This window comes from Lissotriton vulgaris, chromosome 1_2 (assembly GCF_964263255.1).
Source record: "Lissotriton vulgaris chromosome 1_2, aLisVul1.2, whole genome shotgun sequence".
Taxonomy (NCBI): Eukaryota; Metazoa; Chordata; class Amphibia; order Caudata; family Salamandridae; genus Lissotriton; species Lissotriton vulgaris.
This window is the reverse complement of record NC_141686.1, coordinates 281,546,560-281,563,606: the sequence shown is the minus strand read 5'-3', so window position 1 is coordinate 281,563,606 and position 17,047 is coordinate 281,546,560. Positions and strand designations below refer to the sequence as shown.

Here is a 17,047-nt window from a genome sequence, read left to right as displayed (position 1 = left end):
ACGCACAAGCACACATACAATCCCATGCTCTAGTACAAAAACACTCAAGTACATGCACACACCATCACACGCACAGACATAAGCACACATACAGAAACATCTGCGCACACCAACACGAGCACACATAGAATCACATTCTCTAGTACAAAACACCCAAATACATGTCCACACCATCACACGCACAGCCATGCACATGCACACAATCCCCATGGGTCACTTGTGCCTTAAGAGGTAGGAAATGTTACAAAGTGCAGTGCATTTCCATCTTGCCTTTGGTGTGCCTTGGTTCCTCAAGTAATCATGGGGGCCTCCAGTTGTGAATTACCTCAAACAAGATCCCCTCAGGCACCATCTATACCCTTGGGCCCTGTTACCAGACCTCTACCGACTCCAGTACAGACTTGCACTCCTGCCCCAAGACCCATGCCGGTTCCCACTGCTCAATGTTTGTGCTAACACCACCAGAGAATGACCTGGTGCCAGTGCTTAATTTGTAAAAAGATAAGTGCCAAAGCTCTTGTCAGGAGGCCACTGCAGCTTGCACCACACATTGCCCTACCACGCTACCAATAACAGTACCAACAGAACTACTAACCATCACACGCCTACAAATGTGACCATTCGGACTATTTCAGGCCCCTAAAGCTATAACAACGGCTTTGGCTGCAGATAATAGTCATTTTTAATGTATATTGAATTAATAATTAACTGTTGTTGTGGTCATCTCTAAAATAATCAGACAGCATCACCTTGTGGCAAACTATCTCAAGCGCCAGTGTTGACAATTAAGTGTTAGTGCCGAGCACCGGAAACCACTGGCCCAAATTAAACACAGGATGAAACCCAATCTATAGATAACAGTAGACCACAAACCTCAACTGCCTCAACTGCTTCGACTTCTTTTTTAGAGAGAGGCCATAGACGCCAAAAAGAACCAGGAGGGGGAGAACCAGAAGCAGGAAGAAGACACTTAACAGAGAGTGTCTCACAAAACACCAGGAGTCACAGAATCTAGTAATGGTAGATATACTTAGAAAGCCTGCCTACCTATTTTATCAAGTGGTCAAGACTGCCTCCACCCCACTCCCCAGCTACCTGGCAAAGAAACTGAAGGTGGCTCCTGCCCACTCCCGTTTGTTGATTAGCTGTTACTTGAATTTATTTATTTAATAAGAAAATGGCTCTAACCAATTCCTATCATGCTGTACACTCCAAGTCTGAAATCCATTCCTCCCCTTAGCCATATACACTATCACCTTTATGGTTACTACATCTTCATGCTTGGAAAGTTCTCACCCTGACCTCTTGCTGCTTAACATTGAAATTCACATTACTTTAGTGTTGGGATGTTCCTACTGACTGCTCCTTGTGCCATACAAAATCACTCTCTTACTTAGTTAGCATCGATAATATTGATGAATGAAAACACTTTCTATTTTTTCACTGACCACTTTAAAATGCTGTCAATCAACAGATCAATGCTTCCTACGTTTTGTGCTGGTCTCTTTTGCTTAAATAGTGCTCTATGTTTAGTCACACCAGCTGGCCTTGCACATTAGAGCGTATAAGATTGTATAAACCTGTTTCCATTCATACTTTTATACAGTTTTTAATAGTCTAAGATTAATTTCTATTGTTGTGCTGTTGTTAAATTAGGTGCAATCCGTTTATGTGGTTATGCTGTTTGTTTACGTTCTGCCTCTGTTTACCTCTAGGGTATCTTATGTAAAGCGCTTTGAGGCTCTTAACTAATCCGTATAAGATAGTAGGGCCCTTGTTTAGAGGTAGTTTTTAAAAAAGATTTGCCATTTGTAAAAGTCTTTGCATAAATACATGCTTACTTTTTTATATTCTTTTTCTATTACTTTCCAGTGCCGTCATATCAAACCAGCTGAAAACAACAGACAAGGGCTTAGACTCATCTACAGTAAAGCAGAGTCTATAACAAGAATTAACAAAGAAGGTGCTAGTACTGAGTCTCGTTTAAAGATCACAAACAAATTGAATTCAAAACCAACAAACATTCAATTGTCAGCCGAATATTGGAATATATCCATCATTATTTATTTCTATTTAGTAGAAAAATACTTTTGAACAACACAACCGAAAATGACAAAGCTTATCTTTTATATATATATATATGAAAAAAGGACAAGGAAAGCAAATTTGAAAGACAGACAAACGTTCCATACAATAGACAAAAAATGCCAACACCTCACTCATGAAACATCCGTTCTACATTCATACTCACACTCCTTCCAGTAGACAAAGCACAAAAACATGTAACACAAAACAGCAAGAGAAGCAAAATAGGTCAATGGCTTAGTCCAAAACAATTCACAAAAACATAGAGAAAAAAGATTGTTTCTCCAAATATTGAATATAAAACAGTTATAGAACAGTACAAATATATTCAATTCTTTTGACCTTAACCCAAACAACAAAGGTCAACAAGGTTAACAAGGTCGGCGCGTTTCGAATCGGACCCTTTGTCCGATTCTCATCAGGACCAGACCGAAAATCTGTGTGTGGAAATAATTGGAGTGTGATAAGAAGGGCTGTAAGGAAAGATCTGCGTGCAGTCTCTGCACGAACGTATCTCCAGGTACAAGTCAATTGCACGTCAAGAATCGAGTAGCCAATGAAGTCGAAAAAGTCACTGTTAGAGCTGTTAGACAGCCAGGCGGGGGTTGTGTTGTCTCAATGTTCAATGGAGCCGGAGGCGGGAGGATTCACCGCGGGCTTGTTTCAGTCTCTGAATGACGGCGCATTTGGACTCTTGAGCGGCCACCTTTACGCGGCATGCAAGACTGAAACAAGCCCGCGGTGAATCCTCCCGCCTCCGGCTCCATTGAACATTGAGACAACACAACCCCCGCCTGGCTGTCTAACAGCTCTAACAGTGACTTTTTCGACTTCATTGGCTACTCGATTCTTGACGCGCAATTGACTTGTACCTGGAGATACGTTCGTGCAGAGACTGCACGCAGATCTTTCCTTACAGCCCTTCTTATCACACTCCAATTATTTCCACACACAGATTTTCGGTCTGGTCCTGATGAGAATCGGACAAAGGGTCCGATTCGAAACGCGTCGACCTTGTTAACCTTGTTGACCTTTGTTGTTTGGGTTATGGTCAAAAGAATTCTATATATTTGTACTGTTCTATAACTGTTTTATATTCAATATTTGGAGAAACAATCTTTTTTCTCTATGTTTTTGTGAATTGTTTTGGACTAAGCCATTGACCTATTTTGCTTCTCTTGCTGTTTTGTGTTACATGTTTTTGTGCTTTGTCTACTGGAAGGAGTGTGAGTATGAATGTAGAACGGATGTTTCATGATTGAGGTGTTGGCATTTTTTGTCTATTGTATGGAACGTTTGTCTGTCTTTCAAATTTGCTTTCCTTGTCCTTTTTTCATATATATATATAAAAGATAAGCGTTTGTCATTTTTCGGTTGTGTTGTTCAAAAGTATTTTTCTACTAAATAGAAATAAATAATGATGGATATATTCCAATATTCGGCTGACAATTGAATGTTTGTTGGTTTTGAATTCAATTTGTTTGTGATCTTTAAACGAGACTCAGTACTAGCACCTTCTTTGTCATATCAAACCAGGGCATTTTTTATATATTAAGAGATAAAACATAATCAGGAATATCTACTACAACATTCTGATAAGTTTTAAGTTTATGAAGAACCATCTTAAGAGCTTTACCTTCACGGTTAATGTTGATATTATCAAAAAGCTTTTAAGAATGACCCTGTAAATGTAAGAAAGCTAAAAACAAATATATATTTTGTGTGAATAAAAAAGAAATTAGTAGCTTCCTCCCAGCCAACTAGGTCACAGATACATATGATTACAAATTAACTGGTTTGTGTTAACATTTTTTTTTGTCTTCGCAAAATCATTACTAAAAGCTTACAATTAGCACTGCCCTATTGAATCCTTGAGTTTTTAAGAATACGAGGTATTTATAAAGAACTAAAGGGACATTGTGCTTTTGAACTATTCAGTGCACAACCAGAGTCAGCCAGATAACTGTCAGCAGTATTAAGTATCATTGGGATAGACTGTCCTGGGTTATCAGTAGATAAATGTCTCATTTGCAATAAAAGAACTAGAACAGGTTGGGATATGGTACACTGCGCTGAAATGATAGCGTCAGGGGCAAGGCATTTCCACAGCTTTCATCTTCTCATGTCATAAGGCCTTAGGGAGCAGCAGTAGGTTTGCTGAAAGTAAGTCTGGGGCAGACCAGTCTCGTATTATCCGCAGACCTTTGGGGAAGGCTACTTGATCTGGATGGAGTCTTTTTGTAATGAATTTTGTCAATCTACGTACCAACTCTTTCACTTCAATGTATAACTTTTTAGTGCTGAGCAAAATCAGCCGATTGTTAAAAACCTTTAGCAACCTGTTACCTAGTTTTACATTTTGGAGTATGGTAAGCAAAGGAGTTCTTTTCACTTTTCTAAAACCTTGGCAGGCCCAGAGTAAACCATTCTCTTTACCATGTGATCTCATGGATGCTACTGGAGTACTGCCTTTTTACCACTGATGCGCCATCTTCTTGCCAAGCTGTGTTTCCTCGTGTTCTCTAGCTGTGACTTCCTTCCTGTTGTTTTTTTAACAGTGCTAATGAACCCCAAACACCATTTTTTTCCTGACTGTACATGTTTGTGGTCATGAGCCCTAACCTGCCTCTTCTCTTCTCCAGACTGTGCTTCTACGTGATCATGACCAGTCAGAGGGAGCTGTTCCCCCGCCTCACTGCTGACATGCGTCGCTTTAAGAAACTACCACGCATGCATAAGGACCCCTTGGAGCCACTGATGGGTAAAGGCTCTTGGGAGGCAGACGATTCTGAGCCCGAGAAGAAGATTGATGCGGATCTGTGGGAGGAGGTCGATGACGGTAGCGAGTTCTATGCTGGGGGCTCGCAAGTGAAGATGGGTCCAGGTCTGTTCTACACGTCTCCACTATTCCCGCTTCTAGCCTCGGAGGTGACTTCAGCACAGAAACAGCTCACCAGCCTTGTACAGCTTGCCAAGCGCCACTGCCGCAGAGACAATCTATGGAAGCGCCTCTTTTTGCTGGAACCTCTTGCATCGGACAAACTCAAGTTGGGAAAACTCTCTCTGCAGGAACTGGAAGAACTATTGGAGGCTGTGCACTGCAAATCAATCTCTGAGATCGACCCACAGCTGGTAAGAGGGGGTGGGCGATATGGCCATCTGTAAACTGGCCCCAAACACTACAAAGTCCTTCTATAACGTTGAAACCGAGTGTGGGAAGTGGACAGAGGCAGCTAGAACCAAACCAGTGCACAGCTGAGACACTGGATAGTCAGAGATCCAGAATAAGTACAGAGATATATTGATGACGCCTTTCAACTGAAAGCTAACCGCTGTCACTGAGATAAGCTCCAGCTTGAGAGTACAAAGACAGCCAAGGGGGTATATACTTATTCCATAAACTGCCATGTCCATCTCTGAAAGAGACCTACAGCTGGTAAGAAGCGCAAAGCCACTATAGAACAGCACTGTGACAGTCCCACAGGTATCATTTTCTTGACAGCTCAAGGATGACAAATAGACCAATGGGGATGAAACCTATGATCTTCAGGTTACACACCGATCCCTGTAGTGGATGCATTAGTCCAGTGAGTGATTCACCAGGTGGCCAACTGTGGAGACAGCTCAATCTATTATGAATCACCATCAGTCATGATGAACATGAGAGTAGCGGGTCACAACACTGGCTAATGTGGGTATCTGAAGGAAAATAAGATGCAGTAAACTAAACATTTTAGGCAAGTATAGACTGCACACAGGCACTAGAAGTCGAGTGCCTAGACCACAGGAAGACAGAGAAGCAGCTGCATGGTTTTTTGGGGGTGGGGGGGTTAAAATACCTTCAGATTACACTCTCACTTTGCACTTCTACTGCTAAGGTTGATTCCTATCATTGCCCTTCATCTGGTGAAATATTTATTTTATTTTTGTTGTGGTTTTGTATTCAGCAGAACTGATGCTTCTTCCTTCCTTCCCCTGCAGGACTTTCTACTGACTATGAACGTTTCCTGGTATCAGAGTCTGATCAAAGTGCTTCTGAACCGCTTCCAGCAGAGCTGCCGGCACTTCAACAGCACAGACACTGGGACACAGTACTTGGTAAGACCTTGTGGTGGCATTTCCAGTGCACGGCGGCAGTCTTATTGGTAAATGTCTATGATTCCCCAGAGAGTATGGTTGACAACTCATTTCTGGGAGGGTGTGACTGAAACCTTGTTTCCTTTGAGGTGTGAGTGGTTTCCCATTTCGGTAGAATTTCTTTTTCCTTGGAGGCGGGTATTCACTTCTCATCTGTTTGCAAGGGGCAAATAGTTGAATGTCTCATTTGACTAACTACATGATGATTTTCTATTACCTTGAAAATCATAGTTAGTTTTCTTGTTTTCATTAAGGTTGTGACAGAGAGATTTGTTTTCAAGTGGATTCTCTTTTACATTGGGGAATTTGCTTCCTCTCACTTCTGGGTGAGCATGATTGGTTTCTTCTTTGAAAGACATATTCGTTTCTCTTTTCCCTTGCGGATGTGGCTGCATCTCATTTGCCTTTTACTGTCATTGCTTTCTCATATCTTAGGCATATTTGCTTTGTTTTCTGTTTATCTGTTGGTATGATTTTATTATTTGGTTTACCTGGAGGCTGTGATTGGTTTTCCATTTCTCTGTAATGGCTTCCCTGTTTCCTTGGAAGGTGCAAGTGCTTTCTGACTGTCTGGTGGGTTGATTAATTTCTAATCTTCCCAAATAAAAGTGACTGCTTTCTAGTTTCTATGTAGTTGTTACTTTCTCTGAATGTCGTGATTGCTTTCTTATTTATGGGTGAGTGGGATTTATTTCTTGTTTGCCTGCCAGTAGTAATTTGCTTCTTGTGTACCTGGCTGCAGTGTTTTGGGCTGGGTTAGCTTCTCAATTAAATGGAGGATTTCATTATTATTCTGTTTACATGAAGTAGGCTTCTGCTACTACTTGTAAGTATCTCTCCTGTGTGCAACACAGTCTACTGTTAAGCTTTTGCTTTGCACAAATTATATATGTGTACCAAATTAATAAAAATTTGAGATGAAGATGTGTGTGTTTCCAGAACTGATAACTATTTTTCTCCCAAAAAAATAGCTTATCAAAATATATTTTTTAATTATATTTGAGTGATAAATCATGCAGAGTAATGGGGACTAATTACTAATATTATTAAATTGATATTAAAGACGTTGCAGCTATGTATGTTATGTATTACCCACGTGGAGTCGTTCCACATTGACAAAACCTTTTTAGGTCGTGCCTAAACTCAGCATGCATGCGCTGCTCTGTGAGACTTGTGCTACTGGAGTATGGAATAGAGGCCCACCCACTCTCCCCCATTTTTGTCATTGGCTTGTGACATTGTCCTTCGTAAATGCAGGCTTCTGATTCGTAAATAGGCTTTTTTGTCCCTCCTTAGTACCGCCTTTCCTTCATTTGTAACCTCCCATGGCAACTGGCCCTTTTCCTTCGGTTGTTACACGGTGCGTGTTATTTAGTGAGTAAGCACTATTTTCTTTATTGGGTTTATCTTACTGCACACAGGACATGCGCCGCTTCAGCTGGAACTGCTTGTGTATTATTAAGCAGCACTGCTGTATGCTTTCTCCTTAGCACGGGCGCCCGCTTTCATTCACATCCATCCTTTACTAGTCAGTCTTCTCCTCTGAAAAACACCCATCGCCCTTTCTCTAACAAAAAACTCTCCCTTCCCCGAGGTTTCCTTCCTTCCCGAACGAGATTACACAACCACGCCAGTTCCACCAACAACTGACTGCGGTGACAGAAATCTAAAGTAATTTGCTTCTTTGCTGCAGGCTGCTGCGCTCCCAAAAGTGCGCACCTCTTGGTCCCAAAGCCTCACTCCAAACGTGCTACGTTCATTGGGCTCGTCGGTCTTTGGCGGTACTGACACTTCAGACCTTGCAGGGGAGTAATTTTATATCCACAGGCTCAGGTGAGAGCCATGCGGGTGTGCTAGTGCTCTGTGGAGCTCACAGCGTTCCCAAAACCTACTCCGAAAGCAAAAAATCTTGGTGTTTTAGTTGATGATAACTCACTTTCGTGGACCAGATAAATGCAGTTGCATCTGCTGGCTTCCACCTTCCTAGAATGAATAAGAAAATAATGCCCTACTTGCCGGAGGACAGTCAACGCATAGTTATAACATCTCTCATTCTATCAAGGTTGGATTATTGCAACAACCTCTACCTGAAGATTCAAAAGCAACATTTAAACAAACTTCAACTTCCTAAAAATGTGGCAGGCAGACTGCTTACTGGCATGCCACAATGCAAATCTGTGCCAATTAAATCAATAAGGTTGCACTGGCTCCCAGTTAGACAACGGGTGTATTTTAAATCCTTGTGCACCGTTTTTAAAACCCTTCAAGGAACAGGGCCAGAATATCTGAAATGTGGATTTCAATGGTACGTCCCTAAAAGTGCCCTCTGCTCCTTAGTAGCTAGCAGGCTGTCAATACCCACCTTTAAAAAAAAGCCAACTGGGGAGGGAGAAGTTTAATCGTCTGCGCCGCATGGGCCTGGAATGAACTCCTTCTCCATATTAGAACTGCCACTGATCTAATGGCATTTAGGAACAGATTGAAAACCTGGCCTTTCAGTATATAGGATTCCCATGTCAACCTCTGTTCAGATGGCAGTAGCGAGCGCCAGAACACCCACCGGTATCCGCTGTGCTTTAGAATACATATAACATAACAGGCAAGACAACTAAAAATAGAAAGGGAACCAACATATATACCGTCTTCCTTTCCTGACTGGGTCTGCCGAGAGTGGGGCATGTTCATGCAGACCACTTTTCCAACCGAATTACTTGTGTGACAGTCTGGGTCAGAAGCTTTCTTGTAAGAAAAAGGACGCCGTAAGATCAGCGGACATTTTTGAATGGTCGCCCCTTATTTTAATGGTAGTGATATTGTATGACCTTGACCTCCGTCTGATTAGGTGGCCATATAGAAACACGCACATTATGGACACACTTGTTGGGGTGTAGGTTATGCCACAGTGGGCCTGTTCTGAGACTTCTGTGACTTGAGGATAAAGCAAACTATTTCAGCTGACTTAGGTTTCACGTCTACCTCAGGACCAGCGCGGATAGTAAGGGCTTATAGGATCCTGTTAGCTCTTGTTTTCTATAGTTTCTAAAAATGTTTAGTCCACATGCATACGCTGAGACTGTCTCTTTTACAATCTTGAATACCACATGCTAAGTTTAATGCCCGGACTCGAACTCCTCGTGCTATTAAGGGAGTCCGATTTCCTCTTAATCTCGGTTTGTTCACAGCCTCCAAAGCAATATGGTTTTGGTTGTAGTTCTCTATTACATTAATGTTTTCGATAAGGAATTGGAGGTGCCATCTGAGTAGGTAGCTGCTGCAGGCAAGTGCTTTGCTGGCCACTCACCCATTCTTGTTAGACACATGTGAGTGGGTTCAATAGTTTAATACTTTCTGCTGTTTGCTAAGTTTTACCTTTTTCCATCTGCAGCTGCATTAGTAAACGGTTTGCCCCTTGTGTTGCTGTTTGCGCTAGCTCACATTACAGGGTAGAATGGGCATGGTCTTTATGAATACGTTTTAATGTAGCATTCCTGGCTTTGCACAGGCGGGTAGCTAATGATATTGAGTGCAGATGGTATTATTTGGATGCCACTTCCATTTTCGATGTTCGCCCTTACAAGGAGGTTTGGTTTGCCAGTGACTGCTGTATGTTCTGTTGCGTGCATGGAATACTTTAGTGAGCAACTAATGCATTTGTAGTGTTATGCATAATGTGCTGATCTCACGTAGGTGTTTTAAACTCTTAAACGATCCCAAATCACCCACCCACCCACAATGATTTTGCTGGTCCATCCTGCGGCCCACCTCATTGAAAGGCTAAGGAGCAGCAGTGCGTCCTTTGCAAAATATTTTAAACTGTGCACTTTGGTTGATACACTTTCCATTCCTTGTTTCAAGCAAACCTGTATTCCTGAATCAGATTGCATGACCCAGTGTGTAGTAATTGTACAGCCGTTCAATCCCTGGTGGCACAGCACCTCGGATAGTGTGCTGCATGGCTAAACACTTAGAAGGTCCCAAAAGTGAAACCTATTGGCTTTGCCAATGCTTGTTTACATTGCTGCTGGCCAATGTGCTTGATGCACTGAAACAACCACTGCAGGCAATCTGGTATATGGTGGTCACTAATGTCATCTTGTCTGATGTGGATATTATAACTCTAATACTATTAGGCGTTATGGATAATTTCTACATAAATAGATATTATGACAGAAAAAGTTGCAGACCCCTGCCCTGGAGGGTATGATTTGTAACTTGTATGTTTGCAACAGTGTGTAGGTTTTTAATTATGCAGGTATGATTTCTCAGTTGCTTGGAGCATGCATTTACTTATCAATTTTCTTTGGGAGTGACAAGTTTTGGTTCTCTGGGCTCCAACATTGTTGTCTGTAGAAGGGTTGTAATAGCTTCTCATTTCGTGGAGTTTCATTTATTTCATAGAGGCAATTGGGTTTGCCTTTATATGTGGTTTGACACTTGTTTTCCTCATTGACTTCTTGTATCTGGGAGAGTGTGATTGGTTTCCATTTTCCTGTTGCCATTCGGTTCCCCTTACATTTTATCGCCATGTTTGATTAGATTCCCCTTTTTGCTGGATACCTTTGATTGCTTATTTCCATTGAGGTTTGCTTGTTTTTAATTACTCATGTGAAGATGATTATTTTCTTTTTAACCTGTGATTGAGAATAGTATCTAATTTATTTGCAAGGGTTATTTGATTTATTATTTCCAAGAAGAGGTGTTGTTATTGATGCTGGTGTTTTATCAGTTCACTATGGGTGAAGTGATTGTATCATTTCAATGTGGATAATTTGATTATTATATTCTACCCATGCAGGTGGTGCTGAATCAAAAGTTTACAGACTGCTTTGTTCTTGTGTTTCTGGACACGCATTCAAGTAAAACGGTAAGCTGGGTCAAGCCTGCCAATCTTAGAAGCTTCCTGACCTTCAAAAATTGCAACGTTATTGGCCATCAACATTGACTTCCAAGTATCTCCTAAGGGGTCTGAAGCGACTCTTACAAACTGTCTTCCCTTGTCATTTGCTCTAGGCTCCATGTGCTCCTCTTCTAGCACCTGTACCCTTCGCATTACTATCTTCCTCCCAGGGCTCATACAGACTCACTGTCTTCCCTATTCATTCACTGTAGGCTCTGTGTCCTCCCCCCGCTATATTCCTTTCTTCCTCCCAGGACTCATACACTAACTATCTTCCCATTCTATTCAGTATAAGCTCTTCAGTCCCTAATGTTGTGTGCTTTCTTCGCAGAGCCTGCAGGTCGTGTTCCGGGAGCCGTTCCCTGAGCAGCCGTCGAATGGCGAGAGCCCACTACCACAACTAGTATCTACCTATCATCACCTGGAATCGGTCATCAATGCTGCTTGTTTCAACTTATGGACGTGCCTTTTGTAGGCTTGCTCCAGGTCCAAAAGCATGGGCCTGCCTCCTGCATCACACATGGGGCCCTGCAGGCCTTGCCAATGCACTGCCCAAAGCCTTTGTGGGGCCACTTGTGACGGGTGAGGGTGAGGAGTTTGCCCCGCTAACACTGGAGTTAATCTCCTAACTACTGAATGTATTTATACATCTCAAAAGGAGAAGAACGATCAGATATCCGTCAGCACAAGCATCCCGACTGCAATGTCTAGTCCTGGCCACTAACCGTGGTGGAGGTTCCAGCTTTCAGGCACCATGAGGGCTGGTGTAGAAGGACCTACACATGCACAAGATTCCCTCTTGCAACGATAAGTGCCAGCCTGCCACCAGACTGACATGGAGACCCAGGATCCAACTAGCAATGAAGCGGGTGACATTGTAATCTAAGTACAAGAAGAGAGCACCACTGAATTGTGGATAATTGAGGAATATCAGCAGGCGCCTTCTCTACTTTTGTTAATTTGTAATATTTGAAATGATGAACTGGATTTGTAAGATTATAAAGTGGGAAGGGCTTGATTTTATGATAATGTATATTTAATAAATAAATGTAATGGAATATTACTCTCTCTGTGATTTAAATACAAAGAGAGGTGTGAGTGATAAGCACCCATTCTCTCATGCCTGGTTACATGGATAAATTCCAAGAGATTCTATGGGCTTCACTGCACCAGTTACCTGTGGTACTTACCAATGCAAGATGTCATGCTACAGGTAACGCCCTACCTTGCAGTGGGAATCTAGCGTACATTCATGTTTCGCATATTCATGCCATCCTAGCAGCTGAGTCCAAAATCTTGTGTTTTTTTTCCCATATATCTTTATTCCATATATCTTTATTCCGTTCACCATAAAAGTACATAAACATAAATTATACTCCCACAAATGAACCCATAGATAGTACATAGCTTTAAAAGTTTGTTCACACAAAACTGTCACCAAGTAAATACCTATACAGTTTGGCAAATTTGACAACAATAAGGTGCATCTTAAAGTTTACAAGGAGATAAATCCGGACAGATCATATTTTAACTTTCCGAGTCAAACTGCCAGGAAGCCACTTCGTACAAGGCTTTTGAGCTAAAATGTAGTCAGTTAAAAACGTATTCCATCACATAATATTATCATTAAAGAGGAAGGAATTAGTGCAAAAGTATTAAGCAGATATGAACAACTCAGATGCCAGGGGCCATAATGACATGTTTAAGAATATCCAACGCGTGCACCACATCGTAGTTAAAAAACGAGATACAGCAAAGACAATGGGGGCATAAGTGTTGTACTTTAAAATTCTAAATGCCTCTGCGGAGTGCACAAAAACTAAATTCCTGCAGAGTTTTGATGAGCCAGCACTGTCTAGCTAAGTTATAACCAGGACAGAAAAAAAGATGCATCTCTGACTCCTCCTTACAATTGCAGGCAGGGCACCCTCGAGGTAGACTTTTAGAACCTTTGTTGGAAAAGGCGCAGAGCACTAGGGTCTCAAATCTAAACTGTACATATAATTTCCTAGACAGGATTCGTTGAATGTCATACAGGAAGGGTTCTATGATGTACTCGTCCTTGATTTTAAAAAATTCAGCTGTCAAATGTCCTAAGACCGAGCTTTCCTGGATAACAGCAAGTCTTTACCTCCTGTAGGATTTAACCAATTCTGACCGCGAAATTAAGGAGCACGATTCTTCAGGATTGCTCCATAGGCCCGATTTGCCCAACCTATGGCAAACATCCTTTATATACACAAACCAAAGTATTTTACTGACACCCGGGAAACACAGTAGCTCCTTAAACTCTGTTCAATAAACGGCCAGTTCCGGGGTCTCCCATAATCTATTCCAAAAAGTTACGGGTCTAAGACTGATCTCTTCCCCAATAGGCCTAATGCCCAAGTCCAGATATAGAGGGGTCAGAGGAGTACTAAGGGGGAGACCTAACATCTGCCTCATAAAATTAGTTCGAGGCATGTGGGCTGCTGAATTCATATCTGTGCATAGTCCGCCACCTAGTGTTGGGTCCGGATGATTGCACATTGTTGTCCTGGAAGAGTCTTCGAAGTATGACGAGATAGGTGGCTCCTCCCCTGGACTACAGTGCGCATGGGCATCGCCTCCATCCCCAGATTGTTTTTTTCCGCCATAGGGTTCGGATGTGTTTTCGGTTCCCTCCTTCGGAACCGATAGTTGTTCGATTTTACTTGAGACCAAAAGGTCTTTAGGCTGGGCGTCGGTATAGTTGCGTTCGGGTTTTCTTACTGACTCTCAGCTCCATTCTCCTACTGCCCTTCCACGTGCTTCGACGCGGACGGGCCTACACTAAATCATTTGCGATGGAGCGGACTCCATTCAAGAAGTGTCCGCTATGTCACTCGAAATATTCGCACCTCGACGTGCACCCTGTGTGCAACACATGCTTGTCACCGGATCACCGTGAAGACACCTGCATGGCTTGTTCAAAGTTTAGGAGTAAGAAAACTTTGAAGATTCGCCGGGCTAATCGACTCCAGGCACAGTTGTCGGCTTCGGCACCCCCTCCTGATGACATCTTTCAGGAATCGATCGAGGAGGAAGCCGGCGTACAAGACTCAGACTCTGGCCCCGCGTCCGAAGAAGAGGCCTACGACGCGGACGAGGAGGCCTGCGACGAAGTCTCCGGTGAGGTAGGGGACGACGAACTGATTTGTGCCGCGATGGGAGATAGCTCGGAGGAAGAGCATCCCCAAACGGACTCCGGGGTTTCCCCCCGTCATACGGCCCAGGTCGAGGGATCGCCTTCGGGCCTTACCCGAGATCTTACTAGAAGTCCTACGTCCCCGCCTCCGGGCCCGGTCACGGACATTTCTGGCAAGAAACCGAAAGTGAAGCCAACCGGTCCCGCACCCTCGGATGCGAAACCGAAACCGAAACTGGCGTTGGTAAAGAAGGTTCTGGAGGCGTCAACTTCCACGAAACCCAAAATGGCCGACTCGAAGAGCCACGCCAGGATGGCCGACCGCAAAAGCAGCGCCAAAATGGCCGACCCGAAGTCCTCGGGGTCGGCACCGAAGGTGAAGACTTCCGACGCGGCTGCGTCGGCACCGAAAGGGGTCGCGGACCCGAAGACGGCTTCGAAGAAGCGTCACGCCGACGGTGCGACAGGCCAGGGGGCGTCGGCACCGAAGAAGAGGCATGCCGGCGACCGGGCTCTCGGAGACGAGGAGTCGCTCGAGACAGTTCAGCCCTCGGCATCCCTTACTAAGAAGGTGGGAGAATCCTTGAAGCGGATCCAACAGTCCACTGTGGTTCCCAGCCAGGACACTGTCGTGCCTAGGCCCACGCCGAAGCCTGCCAAGGGACAAACGCCCATCCGTTTTACCCTTCCTCCCAAGTCGGCGCCGAAGGCCTTCGCGCCTAAGCAGAGCGGACATTCTCAGGAAGTACTAACGCCGAAAGCTGCCCTGGTGGTATCGAAGCTTCGGCTCCAACCGCTCGCGGTGGAGGAACGTCGAGAGGTGACAATCGACGCCAACACCGGAAAATTGTCGCTCCTCAAACGAAAGATTACGTCGGAGCCGCCGTTAGAACCCTTTAGGATTCCATTAAAGAGCAAGAAGTACTCTGCGGACTCTCCGGCTCTGATGGAACCTCTGTCTCCACAGGCCATGGAACGCTCGCCGGCCCATTCCCCAGTGCCTGAGGTGGACGAGGAATTCGACGAGTACAACTATCCTGCGTACTCGGATCCGGACGTGGAGCAGGTGCCCTGGACGGCAGGAGGCGACACGGACGACCTGCAGTCAGGTCAGGACACTCAACTTTTCGCCACTAAGACGTCCCCGACGGAGGACTCGGCGGCGTTTAATGCATTAATAGAGAGAGCTGCAGCGAACCATGACGTCGAACTGCACTCTGACCCTGTGGATGCGGACTTCTTGGTCGACACCTTCTCGGTAGCCGAAAAGCAAGTCAAGACGCTACCTATGCTCAAAGGGGTGCTGAAGCATGCACAGGAGGTATTTAAGGAGCCCACCCGGGCGCGGGTGGTCAATCCTCGCATCGACAGGAAGTATAAGGCGGCGCCCACGGATCCCACGTATATTAAGGGACATTTGCCATTGGACTCCCTGGTGGTGTCCAACGCTCGAAAGAGGGCGAATTCGCAGACTACTGGTGATGCTCCTCCCCCAGACAAAGAGTCAAAGATCTTTGAGGCATCAGGCAAACGCATTGCTGCACAGGCAGCAAACATCTGGAGGATCTCTAACACCCAAGCCCTGCTTGCACGTTATGATAGGGCCCATTATGACACATTAGAGGCCATCCTACAACACTTGCCTGACCAATATAAGGAGGCGGGGGAGATGCTCATTCAGGAGGGTAAACTCATTACTAATGCATCCATCAAATGTGCCCTAGATGTAGCAGACACTGCCTCCAGGGCTATCAATACAAGCGTGTTACTCAGACGCCATGCCTGGCTTCGAATTTCTGGGTTCAAGCCCGACATACAAACCACATTACTGGGTCAGACGGTGAATCCTGACCATCTGTTCGGCCCTGAGGTGGATGCCTCCCTAGAAAAAATGAAGAAAGATACCGAAACTGCCAAGTCTATGGGGGCTTTACAAAGTCAGCAGTTTCGGGGTGGTTCTTTTCGCCGCTCCAATTCAAGAGGCACCTCAAGAGGCCAGGCACCCCAGACCACGCAATACTACAAGGGTAACACCCAGTCCTCGTATAACAACAACAAGGGCAGGGGTGGCTACAGAGGCAATAATATCAAGGGCAGAGGACGTGGAAACAATGCCTCCAGGTCCACCGCCTCCAACAAGCAGTGACGTCTTGTCACTTCCCCCCGATCACACAACACCTGTCGGGGGGAGACTACAGCAGTTCCTGCCGGCGTGGAGGTCCATCACCACAGACAGGTGGGTGAGGTCTCTTATCCAGTACGGGTACTGTCTAGAACTTACGTCCATTCCACCGGACATACCGCCAAGAGGCCGTGCTATGTCCGACGAGCACTTAACCTTGTTGCAGCAAGAAGTACTAATCATGCTGCAAAAAGGGGCGATAGAGCTCGTTCCAGTGCAAGAACAAGGTACAGGGGTTTACTCCCTGTATTTTCTAATTCCCAAAAAGGACGGATCACTCAGGCCGATCCTGGACCTCAGGCCCCTGAACTGGTACATCAACTCAGAGCACTTCCATATGCTCACTTTGCAGCAGGTGCTTCCCCTGCTTCAACGGGGGGACTTCCTTGCAACGCTGGATCTGAAGGATGCCTATTTCCATATTCCCCTGCATCCTTCACACAGGAAGTATCTCAGATTCAAGATCTTAGACCAGCATTACCAGTTCAGAGTCCTGCCGTTCGGGGTCACCACGGCACCAAGAGTTTTCACCAAATGCCTAGCGACTGTAGCAGCGCATCTCCGTCGCCAGCACGTCCAT

The 17,047-nt window shown here is 44.6% G+C and overlaps 1 protein-coding gene across 7 annotated transcripts in view; it reads left to right on the top strand.

Annotated features, from left to right (window-relative positions):
* SZT2 (SZT2 subunit of KICSTOR complex) overlaps positions 1-12,182 on the top strand; it is a 1,033,029-nt gene extending 1,020,847 nt beyond the window's left edge. For 6 of the 7 annotated variants that reach the window (XM_086953216.1, XM_086953214.1, XM_086953218.1 and 3 more), the window contains 4 exons: positions 4,728-5,217; positions 6,067-6,183; positions 11,018-11,086; positions 11,451-12,182. In XM_086953216.1, coding sequence (XP_086809342.1) covers positions 4,728-5,217; positions 6,067-6,183; positions 11,018-11,086; positions 11,451-11,594 — 820 coding nt within the window. In that variant the 3' untranslated portion in view covers positions 11,595-12,182. The remainder of the gene's footprint in view (positions 1-4,727; positions 5,218-6,066; positions 6,184-11,017; positions 11,087-11,450) is intronic. The other variant, XM_086953219.1, reaches the window with a different exon arrangement.
* Positions 12,183-17,047: the final 4,865 nt, after the last annotated feature.